Source organism: Polyodon spathula, chromosome 18, assembly GCF_017654505.1.
Source record: "Polyodon spathula isolate WHYD16114869_AA chromosome 18, ASM1765450v1, whole genome shotgun sequence".
NCBI lineage: Eukaryota > Metazoa > Chordata > Actinopteri > Acipenseriformes > Polyodontidae > Polyodon > Polyodon spathula.
Window position 1 is genome coordinate 21,614,606 of NC_054551.1, and position 16,435 is coordinate 21,631,040.

At 36.5% G+C, this 16,435-nt stretch overlaps 1 protein-coding gene across 6 annotated transcripts in view; it reads right to left on the reverse strand.

The window, feature by feature from the left end:
* The window catches only part of LOC121330501 (leucine-rich repeat-containing protein 7-like), a 119,397-nt gene that overhangs the window by 35,102 nt on the left and 67,860 nt on the right, over window positions 1–16,435 (reverse strand). For all 6 annotated transcript variants that reach the window (XM_041277057.1, XM_041277061.1, XM_041277058.1 and 3 more), the window contains exons 7-12: window positions 13,271–13,334; window positions 8,676–8,750; window positions 7,683–7,827; window positions 6,929–7,001; window positions 3,799–3,928; window positions 1,167–1,282 (exon numbers count right to left, since the gene is read on the reverse strand). In XM_041277057.1, coding sequence (XP_041132991.1) covers window positions 1,167–1,282; window positions 3,799–3,928; window positions 6,929–7,001; window positions 7,683–7,827; window positions 8,676–8,750; window positions 13,271–13,334 — 603 coding nt within the window. The remainder of the gene's footprint in view (window positions 1–1,166; window positions 1,283–3,798; window positions 3,929–6,928; window positions 7,002–7,682; window positions 7,828–8,675; window positions 8,751–13,270; window positions 13,335–16,435) is intronic.

The following is a 16,435-nucleotide window of genomic DNA, read 5'->3' on the forward strand; positions in this document are numbered from 1 at the left end:
TCATTTTGTGTTTCAGTGATCACAACCTGGTTTAAACTGTCCGCCAAGTACTCATGTCTCTTTCCCGGTTGTTAAACTGCTGGTGCATTAGGTGGTGAATACCAACAGTGAACAGGTCTCATGACGTTTGAATTGAGAACCTGAGTCAGCTCAAAACAGAAGAGTCTTATGACAGTTTTTTGTTGCGACTTGCGATTTAATACATTAAAACAGAAAGAACCCTGCCAACAAACCATTCCAAACTGTTAGGGGTAGAGATATGACTCCCATTGCCTAGCAGTTTGATCCTGCTTTGCTGTGGTCTTCAATAGGCCCATTTGAGCTCCTAATTGTTGAGTTTGCAGTTAACCCTGGGCTGTGTCTTGACATGCACTATTACCTTATAAAAAAATCTTCTTGCCTTGGAAAGTACAAACATTTACAATGAAAATGGCTAATTATTTCAAAAGCCTGCCTCAAAGTGAACAATACTTAGAACATCATTATCCACTTCACTAGCTTGAGAGGGAATGAAATATTGTATGTAGGAATTACAGGACAGTAGAATTTGAGTTAAGACATAGCCCTGGTTTGGTTAAATATTGTATGCAATGGGAGTCTAGTAATGATGCAATATTCTGCTCTACTAATCTAAACCCCTGACTATTATCAGCTATCACAAGGAAACAGACCAAACAGAGAAACAACAGAATAAAGGACATGGTACAATCAGTGTGCATTTCCATCCTGCTGTGCCTCATATCTCTCAGGATGAATGTTTATATCAAGCAATCATGAAGCAATAGGGTGGCCCCCGTGAGACTGCACTCATAGGTTTGTGAAGATCTTCTGAAGAACAGGAACATAGTAAAGTTCTATAAGTAAGTAAGGGGTTCCTTAACAAATATGGTGGAAATGTACAAAGATGTTTTCTAAAAGGAGAAACAAAAACACCTACTCATGTAACAAAAGCTTAAATAAACAACTCATGAATTGAATTAAAGGGCTCTTAGGTATTTACAAGTTGTTCATTTCTAACTTCATGATAAGATGGTGCAAATAGATATTAGAGTAAATATCCATCCTTTACTGTGGAATCTAATGAAACTCTGCAGTACACATTTCAAGAATGCTTTTTTTTGGTTTAAGAAAGACAGCATTAAAACAATAAAACAAAAAAAAAATACCTGTTGTCGCTCAAATTTAAAACCCTCAGCTTCTGCATCTGACCAATCTCCTCGGGCAGAAATTCGAGCTTATTGGAGCGCAGAGACATGACAGTCACATTTTTACAGCTTCCGATCTACAGACAATAAGGGACAGAAACAACAGATTAAAAAAAAAAAAGTTTTGCCTGGTCTTTTTTTTTAATCTGACAGATATGTTCTGTTCTATGGAATAACATGAACATTGTAATTACAACAGATATTATTAGATTAAATGGAGTCAGAATTTCTCCTCATTTATCTTGGGTTTGTCATGTTATTCCACTAAACAAGATATATATTTTTATAGAACTTGCAAGCCACAAATGTAACTATCTTGTAAAAATGGAGACGATACCATCAATAATCTATATGGTCAGATTCTCATTTAACTTTTAAAAAGTGTAATCTGTCCCTTTTTTAATATGTATAATTAAATGATGAAGTAATTACAATTTACTAAATTAAGCTTCAGCTTCCTGAAAAGGAAACACATTTCTTGTTGCGCATGTTTTTGGTTGTCTATTTTATATATTATATATATATAATATATATATGAATATATATATATCTATATATATATATATATGATAATATATATATATATTATATAATAATTTGGTCACCAGTGTATCAGATTAAGCACAATTACAAGAGAATTTTCAAATGAATGTTTGCAAAAGCAGATTATGTAACACATATATAACTATTTAATATCATGGCAACTACTGAACGAATTACTACTTCTGGAATAAGTGTGCAATTACACAGCAGTTACTATGTAACAGCAGAGACCGTTGTTAATTTCTCTGCCCATTTAAGGCAATAACAGTTTGCTGGTCTCATCTATCTATGATTGATTTGTTTTGGTTCTTTCAGACACACTTCTGCAGCCACGCTGACATCACACTGTTTTTATGTCTGCACGGATTTCCATACCCAAGTCCTTAACCATATATTCAATTCTGTTACACTGAACTACAGACAGTGTTGTAGTGCATTTACTTTTGACCAACTAAAAACTCACATAACCAGATAAAACAAAAAAAGTGGATTAAACGGGAATGGAGGGCTTCATGACAGCAAGCTGACTCAAAATGCATGAGGTATCATTTCGTTCTAAGCCAAAACAAGAACAGCCACATGTTATCAAACTAAGGGTTTCTGGTTTTTTTCTTAGACAAAGAAGGAGATTTTATACTTTTTATTGGACTAACTAATCAATAATTAATCCACAAAAGATTTAGAAGTGAGTAGTTTTTTGAGATTTACTATTATACTGTAAATACAGTATAATTGTAAATCTCGAAAAACTACTCACTTCTAAATCTTTTGTAGTCATCTTTGTATTACTTTAGTATAAATACATGTTAATTTGGATTCATATGTTGTTTTTTTCTGACTTTATGTGAACGAAAAGACACATATTTGCCCATTTTCCCATTGGAAATAGTGATATTTTGAAATATCACTGTCCTGGTCACAAAAGCAAAGTTTGTGGGGAATAATAGCCATGTTCTATACTTCTGAGGCATAAGCAATTAGGAAATAACACTTACTACCCAGGCACAAAAATTGTGTTACACAGTGTAATCCCTTTTAGTCTTTTCAATGTATTTTATAGGGAATCTCTAAAGTGCTTATTTATGACATTGACAGAGGAGCATAGCATAGAACAGAATGCAGCAACTGAAGACATCTAGTTTATTCCCAACAGATAATATGCTTTGAGTTTTTCTGTGACTCTTTCAGTGACTACACCTTCTATTGTGTCATTTATGGTTTCCTTTTAAGTACTTTAACATGTATAATTGTTACACAATTCCACAGCAATAGTGATTTGATCAACCATTTTTAGCTTGAGAAGTGGGCCTGGATATATCATGGAAGATTCTCCATGAATGTCTATGAAGTACTAAAGGTATTCCAGAAATAAGGATGGCTGAATAACGGACAAGCCCCCAATGGGGGAGACTCGGAAATGTATAGCTATCTTTGTGAGCTAAATACCCACAGCACTCCATGAGCAGTCTGCTCATATAACAAGTGCAATGCATGGAAAATAAAGTTTAAATCTAAATTAAACAGTTGAACTTAGAACATTTTCCTTAGTTCAAGCTTTGCATCTTCTCAGTACAATTTGTAGGAGTGCAATTGCAACACAGATTCCAAAATATTCACAATGTATTTATTTATTTATTTATTGTTCATACTAGAACTCTCAGTGGTAGAAAAGTACTGTATACAATTTTACCACAGTAACATCTCTTTCTTTTTTATTTGCATACAACCAGAAGCAATTTTGGGATAGTATGCCTAGCAAATAAAAATAAGAATCGCTTCATACATGGATCAGATATTTGCCTACGGACTGTGAGGTAGTTGGTTCAGCATCTGTCAGTTATACCAGGACAAAAATCGTGTGTGCGAGCGTGTGTGTGTGTGTGTGTGTGTGTGTGTGTGTGTGTGTGTGTGTGTGTGTCTGTCTGTCTGTGTGTCTGTCTGTCTGTCTGTCTGTCTGAACGGGCCAAATTTAACAAAGGCACAGCTCTCTATTTGCAGTGCAGTATGAGAAGGGTCCCTGAGTCTTACCAGTGGGGGTGACAATGCTTACCTCTCTCGGCAACTCAGACAGGAAGTTTTCATCAGCAGCTAACGTCCGGAGATTATGGAGATATCCAATGGTGGGAGGAAGGGACTCGAGCTCGTTACAGCTACAATCAAACTCTTCTAAGAGCGATAAACTGAAAAAAGGAAACATGAATATAACCTGCTGTAAAAACAGCTACAGCCACTGTAATTGGATGATAGGCTGAAGTAACATAGATCTAATTTTCTAATTAATAATGTCATTCCATTCCTTTCAATAAGGCACATATTTTGCACAGATTGGCATTTGCGTCTACAAAAACAAATGACAATTATATTCTGTGTTCAATTGGGATTTAAATTCCATTTAGTAATTAAAAATTAATTTTTAAGCCCAAAACCAATAAACAGTGTCATTTAAAAAAAACAATCAACAAGCTTCTTAATAATTTTCCATTACTAGATACACTCTTGTCACAGCCCCACTAATGATTTTAATACAGCAATTTCATAAGAGAACTATTATCCATTATTCTCTTTTAACCCACAATTCTGACTAAATTCAAATGAATACCTTGTGTGGGATTGACAAGAGCTGACCTAATAGGATTTATTATGCAAATATAAAGTTGCTAAGCTGTGATAATCAGCATTAAAGATCCAAACCACTGGGGCAGACTTGCCACTTGCTCCAGATGCCTTGTCATCTACTGGAGTGTCTTTAGTTCTACATTACTCACAGCACAAGGCTTAATCTAAAAAGTTATAAAAAAGAAGCTGTTAAACAGCTTTATGTGTGCTGTACTTATCCAGTCTAGTGCACGTTGCTTGCCAAAGTATTTTTTCATAGCACTGCAGTAACTGATGACCATTTTGTGACCAAATATGTGCTTAGGTGCTGACCTTTAGAAAACGCTGAGAGACACACATCAAACACGGTTTAAAGTCCTGAGTTGTTAGTTTTCATTCTGATATTTATCTGTTTATTTATAATACTGTACATGCTTAATTATTAGTTCTTTAGACATTTTCTGCTACATCTATACTAGTATAATTTAATTCAAATAATAAACAGTAAATTGTATTTTACTTGTAAAATTCTAAAGGAAAGAGAAAGGCGTGTGATTGGTTGAACACGAGTGACGTCACCAACTTGACGCTGAGAAGTTGAAATCTACCAACTCATCCGTCTATGATTTGAACGCAAGGTGATGCGTTTGTAGCGTTAGTATGAATCGTATGCCCAGTGTGATCCAGACTTTACTCCTTCATCAAAATGTACGCCTTCTAAATTGAGTTCAAAACAGAGTCAAAGGCAATAAAAGGGAGTTATATATATATTTATATAAAAGAACAACTTGTATAAACTGTAAGGCTTCCTACATGGTATCCATTTTTTTGTGTATTTGGTGTGGTAAATTCATTCACAGTTTAACTTACAGGCGGTCACAGCTGTTTCCACAAATGGTTCCTTTTAAGCACATTTGATTGAAAGACTGGCACACAGGAGTGCATTGACCTGATAAATATGCTATGAGCAATGGGTATGAAATAAGTTGATTTTCAGTCTACTTACCCTGATTTGGCACGTCCACTAAGTGCCCCATTTTAGATGCATGTACAATAAACAAACAAAACCGACCAATGACAAACCAGGAGAAATATGCACTAAATACAATATCAAGCATGAAGTAGGTAATACAAAGGCAATGGGCTGTGCAAAATTGCTTGAAATGAGCAAAGCAGATTGACAAGAATATGTACAAACTAATGCTGGCATTTAGTGAAGTTAACATCTACCTATCCATGTGTCAAAGGAGATGAGATTTATTTATTTAACACATTCTAGTCTAAGCATCTGTTTTTAAAGAATCCTGTGCTACCAAATGTTAAGCTATGGTCATATATAACAACACAACTACGGTTTCTTGATGAGTCAGCATTGTGGAGGGATTGTTGCTGGCATATACTCAAAGAACTAGGATCACAATTTAAATTCAGAATATATCACCATATTTATTGGTTTTAATTCAATCCCATGTTATGAAAGTCTGTTAATTCCCCAGCAGTAATATTAGGTGCTGTATCTACCCTTTAGGGAGTTTTCCCCTCTAGTTAAATAATTGGTTTCTCAAAGTGTTATTTGCAGACTGAGGCATTGTCACACAGAGACTGCTATCTGTACCACCACACTGTAAGACAAATACATTTTTCTCACACACGGTCTCATAGATATCATTTATCATTGACAATTTCCTGATGATCATGTTTCTGTGCCAAAATGCCACTGATCATAGGGTTTCAGCACAGGAGATGAGGAACAGGCTCCATGGGGCTTGTTTATATGCCAGATGGCCAGATCATCTGCCTTGTTTTAACATCAGAATGTCCAGTAGTCTAGACTTTGCCAGGGAGCATGTGATCTTTTAGTTGAGGCTGCTGAGGCCCGCTGTCTTTACACAAGAATCCAAGTTCTTGTGTTGATTATAAGGTTGGATATTGGGGAGAGTGGTGAGCAATGGGAGAGCGATACCTGACAGCTGTGTAAAAGACAACAAGTCTGTTTTGGAGGACCATCTGTGATGTACCAAGAAGGAGTATCATTTATTATAAATTGGCAAATCAGAACGTTTAACCACTGGCAGTTCAGGGATCTCGGAAGATGCTTCATCTCATTGCAAGATGCTTTTGAGAAAGTAAGATAACGTGTATGTCTTATTACCTTCTGTGAAACATTAGGAAATGTACTTATTATGCAGTGGATGTAACACTGTCACAAGTTTCCTTATATCTGGCAATCCACTTCTCAGTTGTGATAAAAGTTATATAAAGAACTATCGTCTCGTCATACAATTGTCCGTCACACTTACTGTATATTCTTTTTTTATAATGTCTGAAAAACTGCTTATCCAGTTGTAATGAAATTAAACATTTTTTTACCGTAAGTTTGTTAATCAGATCGTTTCTCTATCTGTACTGTAGTCCGTCTGATTTTAACTCTAGTTTTAAATCTATCGCTGTAGCCGGGTCGTATTTGTTGTCATAGAATTGAATAAAATGACTATAAATGCAGTGATGAACTATAATTAACCTAAATTGCAATCTTTAGTTTTACTGAGTATATTTGCGCAGTTCCTTTGCTTTGGCGTACTCACCTTCCGATTGTATTAGGCAGAGCGGTCAGCTGGTTGTCATCCACTTTTAGAGTTGTCAGCTTTTTTAACATTCCTGTGAAGACCAACAGGGAGGCATCAGTACCTGTCATCACTTGGAATAAACTTTAAGGTTTCCAGCTTCTGGGACCATTTTAAAAGATGAATGTTCACGTACAGCACGTAAAAATCAATTTGGAAAGTACAGCGGCATTTAAAAGCATGTCATACATGTGATACAAATTTCTCAAGTGCGTAACTGCTGTGACATCTGTAAGCACTATAGAACTGAGCAAGGTACTGAATATAGACAAAAAATATATACATGTTCTGTTGGTGAATATGTTTATGAGTTCATTTGTATTTTTTATAATAGGGTTAATATTAATAGAGACTAAGTTTAGATGCAGTAACACAGAGAAACCGTTAGTAAGTTACAGGTTAACTGCTTTATTGTGTAACGAGACTCATCAAAGCAGTAATGATCCATATCACCAGCTTTCTCAAAATATTAACTGTGAGTACAATTTAAATGTCAAAACAGTCCATTCCCCTTCTTAAAAATACATTATTTAATCAATTTCCCAAGTTCATTCATATTACAGAATGTCAGTACTTGGCTTAGAAATGTCTGATGCTGCTATGACTATTATAGTTTCTCCCTGCAATTTCACAATCTTTTCTCTGTGACATCGAGACAACAGAAGAAAAGCAGGTAAAGCGTGCATGAGTCCCCATAATGACAACATCAACTTACCTATAGAGTCTGGCAGCTGCTGCAACATATTAGATGACAACAGGAGGTCCTCTAGAGCCTCGCAACCAGAAATCTCACTGTCAATGGTTTCTACCCTGTTCTTGGACATGTCCAAATACGTCAACTGCTTTAACTTCCCTATAGACTTCAGCAACAGGGAACAAAACACAACAAGAATACAAGACTTACTTGGGACCTTGTGTGAAGTTGCAAGTCCTTTTCTGTACTAATCGGTGATAATATATGCAAGTTTAGGTTTTATTACAAATACAATTAAAAGATAACAAATCTGTATAATTCATTCCGCTGATACATGCTGTTGTGGATTATCATAGGCTGCTCTATATAAAATAGCAATCTTTTAGGATCATTCAAAATGCATTGGTACCATTACCTCATTCGCTCAGTTGAAAGTAGACAAGTTAAATGAACTGTATTGATATGCAAAATGTTACATTTGGAAGAGGAACAAAGGGCTAACATTCACTTTTATCAAAAAGGAATTACAAACAAGGACATCATTATAACCCTATTCCCCTACTCCCTTTTTTTAGCAAGCTTTCTATATTTTATTTCCACAAGGCAAGTACAGAACTGTCATGTACTCTCATTAAACTCCTATAGCTCTGCCCAACATCTCAAAATCAGAGGGGGTTCACTCTTTGTCCCACCATTCCTGTGAAATTAAAAATGGTGTCTTCAGATGTCATGTTATTAATGTATTCACCTTTCCCTTGCCTTTTTATGACATTGGCAATTCTCTTAAGTGGTTCTGCGCTATGTTGATCCATTTTTGAGTTTTTATTATTTTCCTCTGGCCTTTGAACTTGGCCTCTATGGCTCTAGTATGTTTCAAACCCAGAACGCAGAACTGCTCTCAATGATTGCAACATCATGAAAATTGGAACAAATAAATAACAACTGCTTTAATTACTGGTACAAATGACAGAAGAAAAGCTGCTTGTTTACACGGGTCATGTGGGTAATACCTACCCCTGGTAGTGTCTGCAATCCATTGTTATCCATCCACAGCTCCTTCAGGTTTTGTATTTGCTCCAGGACTTCCGGCTGAAACATCAAACACATATCCTAAACTTGAGAACATACCGTCAGGGTTAGACAAAAAATAAATAAACAACAGAAACATCTGCCATTACACTGGCACTAGAATGTACCATGAGCTTTTACTGACAGTGAAATTAGGTGATTATTGAAGTTCTGTAAAGGAATGCATTTTGTAAAGGTAAGCATCTTTGATAATTTCTTACCTGTTAAATATCCTAGTATGTGTTTTGTATCATTCTCTATGGTTGTTTTGGATACAAATTACACCTCTAAACCCCACTTACTGATTTTTGGGAAGTAAAATACCAAAAAAATATAGAAACTACAGAAAGTCAAGTACACACACGTTTTGGTTAGTGCCTTCTTCAGGTGGGGAAAGCATACTGGCAATGTGCTATGCATTCAAACCCATCAGGTATCCATATGCATACATTTCCTCACCTCTTATTGTGGTTCTCTCTCATCTCAGTACTTGAGGCACTCTCCTCACCATGTCCTTTCGATGAGATGTAAAAATGAGGTCCTATTGTAAGTGACTCTGCAGCAGCAGTTGTGATGCACAGTTCACCCTCTAGTCTCTGTAAGTAGCTTTCTGCTAAATGACTCATTAATAATAACACTGCCCCCTATTGGCAGCAGGTTATGTAGTACAGGAGTGCTGAGAGTTTAGGCACTCGAGCACAGCAGTGCTAATTAACATTTCTGATTATTTTTTGCTGTAGTTGATTTGAAGCTCAGGGCTACAGGTGAGGTAAAGGGCTGATCCAGCTCCAGGGAATTCTCTAGTATTGTATCCTGTGCTTATTATTTGTATGACCTGCTGCTGTAATGCTGTGTTGTTCCATGTGAGCTTGGCAAACTGCCCAATGTTCTTATGCATGAGCTCAATTCAATATTATAAATCTCAAGCATTGTCTCAGTCAATAAGGTAGATGCACTTTATGGCTAACGAGGCCTCAGAATCCTGAAATTCACATTAAATGGTATGTAACTGTCACTGTGGTCCTCCGGCAGGAAATGACCGCCAAGTCAGATAATAAGGCTTAAAAAGGTTCTTTGGTAGACGAGAGACATAAACAAAATAAGGTAAGACTTATTAGTTATATTTATTTATTTATTTATTTGAACTGAGCCTGTTGTGCTTGACAATGAACAGCAAGTTGCTTGTGGTAGATTCAGAGATGTTTTTATGGTAAATCAAAAAATACAACACATCAAATCATTTCTAAGTATTTTGAATCATCTAAATGTAGCTGCCCTTTATATAATTAGTTGGAAATGTTTACAGCATGTTACGGCCTTATTATTGAGAGGTGCTGTGAAACCCCATTTAGATAACAAGAGGTGTGAGTGTCATGTGTTGTTAATAAACTTTTTTTGTTAAATGAAAATAAAAATAACATTTTCCCAATAAATCACTTAAGCTGCAGTGGCACTCTTGTATTGTCACAAAACAGCTTTATTATGTACAGTTGGGTGTACATTATGCATTGATTTAATCCTGCTGGTGTTTTCACCCAGCAGTGGCTTATCAACCCTTATGAACGTCTCAGAATACAGTAAAACAATGGTGGCAGTATTAAGAGCCATTATTATTAACTGTGACGACAAAAGAAATCATTTCAAACCGGCTTGGACTGTTTGCTTGCAATGGGTGATTAATGAAAGCATTTAAAAGCTGCTGTATTGCTATTAGAGCATTCTCCCTTCGAATGGCTGCTGCCTTCTGTGTACAACACATTGTTTATTAAACTAGGTTACTGCTCCCTAGGCAATTTTACTGGTCCCCTCTCAGGCTGAGAGCACCTTCACTTTCCTATCTGAATGTCATATTGCATCATGGTCTGTATAATAAAAACAGGGGCTTTCATTTACACAGAAACAAACTGCAAAATAGAATAAGTCTGGGAATTGTTATTTATGTATATTCTACACATACAAAATGCATCCACAAAAGCAGCCTGCTTCATGTTATAAATTCAGACCAGTGAAGAGTTAAAAGGTCCTTTGAATTGGAAGCACTCAAAAGGAGCCGTCAACTAAGATTCTACTGGCAAATGGATTCTGATTGAGGAAAAATGCTGAAAATTCAATAATGGAACAACGCAGAATGATAACCTCATTCAGTGTCTGTATCATGGTTGCTTCTTTGAGGCATGGGTGATATTAGTGCTTCTAGTTTTGACCGCTGGTCCTGCATCTCAAGGAAAGAAGGAAGCCACCACCCTCTGAAAGAGGAACAAACTGGTGTGATGAGGCCAGGTCAGCAGGGTGGACCATAAAAAAGCCAAGTGGAGGATAAGTTGTAACTCAAATTGCGTCGACAACAGCCAGGCTAGTTTCTTTTGAGGTTTCAAAAAGTTAGCAAGGAGGGATCTAGGAGAGACAAGGCCCCATGATCCCTCCCTCGAATCTCAGCTTCTGCTTTCAATAAAAATATATGGGGAAAATTCTAAAGTAAAAATGATAATACTACTAAGGTGACATTTGAAGCTACACATACGTGCTGACATCTAATTAAAAAAGCTGAACAGTTATTGAACCACTGATCTGTCAGCAAACACGGCCCATAGAAGTATTTCAATTAAAAGCAGGTGTGATGTGGGTCACTGTGGGTTGAAATGCTACACCTTTATTGATGTCTTTAAAATCAAAGCAAGAAAGGAATGTGTCTAATGACAGGTTAACCTGATAGCTGAGTAATAATCAATTCTTGCTCTTTGATCTGTCTTTCATGTGACACTTTCAAAGATCTTTCAAAGTTCCTTCATAGGAACAGGTCACCTTTCATTTGTGCACTAATCAATAACATTTTGAAATCCTTTTCTTTTTAAATAAACACTGTGACAGGATTGAAAATGCATTTCTCTGGTAACCAGTTTTTCTAATGGAGTGATGCTATGAGCAATTGCAAGTATTGACTCCACGTATCACAAAAATGTATACCAATGAACAACGTGACCAGGCATTTCACTTACTGTAGATGCATACTCCACACCACAGGTATCAATGAGCTACTACCCTTAGCAGCGCTACTAAGTAATAGCTCTTCTAAGCTCAACTAAGGTTAGTGGGTCATACAACATACAACCCTTTGTATGAAATAGTAAAACATCCAGCATCTTGGTGAAACTTGGGAGGAAGTTTTTATTGCATCTTAAGAATCCAACTCTGTGAGTTCAGAACCGGAACCACTCATCACATGTGCAGGTGGCTATCTCTAACAGAAGGCATGTGTGTGTGTGTGTGTGTGTGTGTGTGTGTGTGTGTGTGTGTGTGTGTGTGTGTGTGTGTGTGTGTGTGTGTGTTTGTGTGCAATGTCATGCGGAGTCACAGGCTGAAAAGCGGTTCAAGGGTTATCAGTCCCAATGTCATTGGTTAAGGAAACGGGTTACACTGAAGTAGGTAAAAAAACCCAGGGAATTCAGATTAAAATGTGAAAGGGCCTGTGGGCCTCATTGCCATGGTCTGAAAGCAGGGTGTACTTACAAGCAAGCTCAACTAACCTGCAAATCACCTGTTCAGTTAGCATGTTTAGAGGAAGTCCAGTCAAAATAAAAATAAAAATGCATATATATACACACACACACACACACACACACACACACACACACATACATATATATATATATATATATATATATATATATATATATATATATACACACACACACACACACACACACACACACATATATACACATTATATATATATTATATATATATGTGTAATATCCTATAAATATATATATATATATATATATATCATCACAATTACATCATCATCATTACAGAAATCTGTAGCAAAGTGTAGTCCCTTAGAATATACAATGAGAAAACATGAGTAATACATGTACAATACAAGATGCACAAAGACCCTGTTGTTTTCTGCATATCGCTTGTGTACTGTACTCTACAGGCATTAAATACATCCTGCTGAGTTTAATCATTTTCAGATATGTCTGAAATCAAAAATCTCAGAGAAAGCAATACAAAAGGTCCTTAAATCGAGCTAACAACCTTTATTAAAAACCTGAACCAAACTGCTTGTCTGAGAAACTGTCTTTTAACTGCTTGAAATTTACTTTTTATTTCTCAACTGAACAGTTTTCAGTTTGGTTTATATTTTATTCATAAATTGATATGGTTTAAACTCTCTGTTGTCCATTTCCTTCAACTTGGTTAGTTACGACAACATTAAACATGTTTTTTTCATATAAAAGTCCTACTTCTTAGTTGTATTCTGAGCTCCTACTCAGATTCTCAATGTTTTTAAATCCCAAGCCAAAACATCAATTCAATATTCAGTACGTTTAGTATGCCTTACACTATGCCGTACATAATAAGGCTTTCATTTTAACTCAATAAAGCCAAGAACGGCATATTATGTACAGTGAGAAGTATTTTATTTGTTATATTTACTATATTCTTAGTAAATTTATATCTCTACTAGGCAACAAAAAAAAAGTTCACCATTTAACGACAACTGTTTAGGTCAATATTGACATTTGCTCTTTCCTTACCATTTCAGTGAATTCGTTATTGCCCAGGTCTAAACGCTCCAGCTGTGTCAGTCTGTGTATTGACCTGCAGTAAACGACAAAAGACAGCATCAGCATGGACAGCATATCAGAGTCGAAAAAGAGGTGTTGGGAACCGAACATTGACTTCAAATGGAAAGCAAACACTGAACTTATTCCAGGACTTGAATTGAAATACATTTCATCATGAAACCCCTGATATGACACACAGTATGCAGATTCATGTTTCCATTACTCAAAACTGTATGGTATTGCTTGTCTTCATGTGTTCTTTAAGAACCAAAGGCCTCAAAATAAAAGGAAAGAAAATAAGCCTAAAAAAGACACAACACACACTTTCACACAGACTAACTGTTCGGTCATTTTTACCCTGAAGGAACTTGTTGAGATATCTGTCTGTGATTTAGAATAAAGAGAAGTTTCTCCTGATCATGAGTCAAAATAAAATGATGACAATATACCCCAAAAAACAATTGACTCGAAGGATGGTTAGGCACAGATCATTGTGGAGAAAGGTTCCGATGAATGATCTCCACTGGTTGTTCAAATCAATAAGACAATAAGCAGGTTGGTTGAAAGGGGTCTCTGAACACCACAGGCTTACCAGATTGTTAGGCCATGGGTCACACTGGAGGGTTTAGGGAATCACTGAAATCGCTCAGAAATTGATACAAAATAATAATTAAAATAAATAATTAAGCTCAGTACAGTGTCATTTTTCCTGAAATGTTCTACCACAGATGATGCTGTATCAATTTTTGAAGTGACATGCTATTCTATAACGCAGGCTACACACACAATTAAAATATTGCTCCCCAGATATACTGCCAGTCTTATGTGTGAAGGTGCATTCTGGCTCTCAGGGTATAATAAGTAGCACTCCAAATGTCCTGGATTCCCAGATAAATTCCTTAAACTCCATACATAATTAATATATTTTACAGGTTACCCAAAAATATCTGTTGTAACAGAGCAGAGGTACCCTATTTTTTTGACTAAAATGAAAGCAATCTAGGAATTCTAGGATGGCATGGATTCTGTGTTTTCTTTTACATTTGCAGGTATTGTTTCAGGGATATTAGAGTTCATATGGTTTGTCTGGAAAAATTGCAGGCTGCCACACCAAGAAGGTACTGGGAAGGCCTTGTGCATTTAGAAGTTTGGAGCGAATCAACTTTGAATCATGGAATCACACACAAACACTGCTACTCTAGCAAGTTTGTGTTTTTCAAAAGATACTATACTGCCACTTTTGCCAAACCCTTGATTTTAATGTAATCAATAAATGCTAGTATATTGAAATCAATGTTTTCTTGAGTAATAATAGCATGCTTCTAATAAACATTGAATGCAACTTGCATTTAGGATATTTGTTTTTTAATCTTTTTTCTTGAGGTGTGTGGTTTGGATTCATAGACTACATATTTTCATGTAACAACACCAATTCTGAGGATACACAAAGCAGCAACAAACCATCCTTAGTATGACCTTGATTACAAACAAGGTGCACATCTGGAACAACTGCATTAAATCATGTATCTTGCAATGGCTGGCAGTTTGCAGTGCTTCCTTGACAGCCCTCTTTTGTCACCAAGTAAACTGCTACTGATTGGCCCTTTGGAAAGTAATGGGCATTATAAATAAACTTTGATATGTTATTTATCTTGTTTGACAGTATACAATCAAAAGCTCTACAGCGCTTAAAAGAGGTTTACAATTTCACCAGCCCCACTGCCATGTTAATCATGGTGCAGTTATAGAACCACTTTTGATCTCCACTACTAGGTTAGCGCAGTCTCCTGGGAGGGGATTATAAATGAAATGTGATAAGTAGATAAATCATTGTATGAAAGGCTGAGATAATTGGGGATGCCTTATTACTTTGTTATATTGCAGCTTTTCCTTTACTCACTCCCCTTTGTAATATACTTTACTCAGCTTTAACCTTTTATATGAGACTACATGAGGCCAATCAGATACAGATGGATTTTATGACAGCTGTGTAATGGAACTGGTCAAAAGCCTTCCCAAACATACAATTTTACAGTATCTTAAAACAGAGAGATGCACACATATACCCAAATAAAGGTGCTGGGGCAAAAGAAATTAAAACATCTGCCATTTAACAGTCAATAGGGTTTTGGGTCACCATGGACAGTCATAACGTCACTGATTATATGTGACAAGTCGACGAAGGGTTGCAAATTGCTCTGAAGGGGAACGTGACCATTACTCAATGAAGACTCCTCAGAGAAGTCAGGGGTGGAAATCTGGAAATAACAAGTCTACAGAAATGTCACTTACTCTGGGGCTAACTCATGAGGTAAACCAGGAGGTCACATTTCATTCTGCTTTAGTAACTCGGTACATCATCCAGTCTGTTGCCTTCTACAGTATGCTGAGAGAACATGTTACAACATGCCAGTTTAATTTTTGTTATGGGTCATTCCACCCCAGCAGGCCAAACAAGTGGTTGTATCAGTAGCATCTATTTGTTAGATGATGTGAGATCCCCTTCTTTTATTGTTGATAAATCGCAATTGAAAGCCACTGTAGTGCAGGCTGGGCTTGATGGATTGAATTGCCTGCACCTCTGCAGCCTGGAGAACAGGCAGGGGAAGAGGTGATGGGTCAATGTGAAATATGAAATGAAATGAAGCAAGACGACAGGGGCACTGTTTAAATGCTTGCATGGGTGCATATTGCATCACCAATGAAATGCTTGGTAAATGTAAAGGTAAAAAAGGCTCAGGGGCTTTAAACTGGAATTGGGTGTTTTGATGAACAAAAACATTTGGGGGGCAGGGCGATCACAATGCAAGGGGAATAGAATCTCTAAAAGAATGGTTTGTACATATAAAATAAATCTAATATGTGAATGAAATAAGTAGTGGTTGCAAATTTTCACTTTGAATGAATAGAAGTAAATCCACCACAGTGTAAGTTCAGTTTCCACCAGAGTCTTTCACTCCCTTTCTATGCTGCACATACAATAGGACACCACGGGGGGTTCTATTTCCTGCAACACACGGTGGATTGATACATTGGCTTCACTTATGGAAAACTAATGTTTTTATGCTAAAGCCTGAGCAGTCTTTCTATGTAATGCGTTCTGAAGAGTAACAAACGTGCTTTACATAAGAGTAA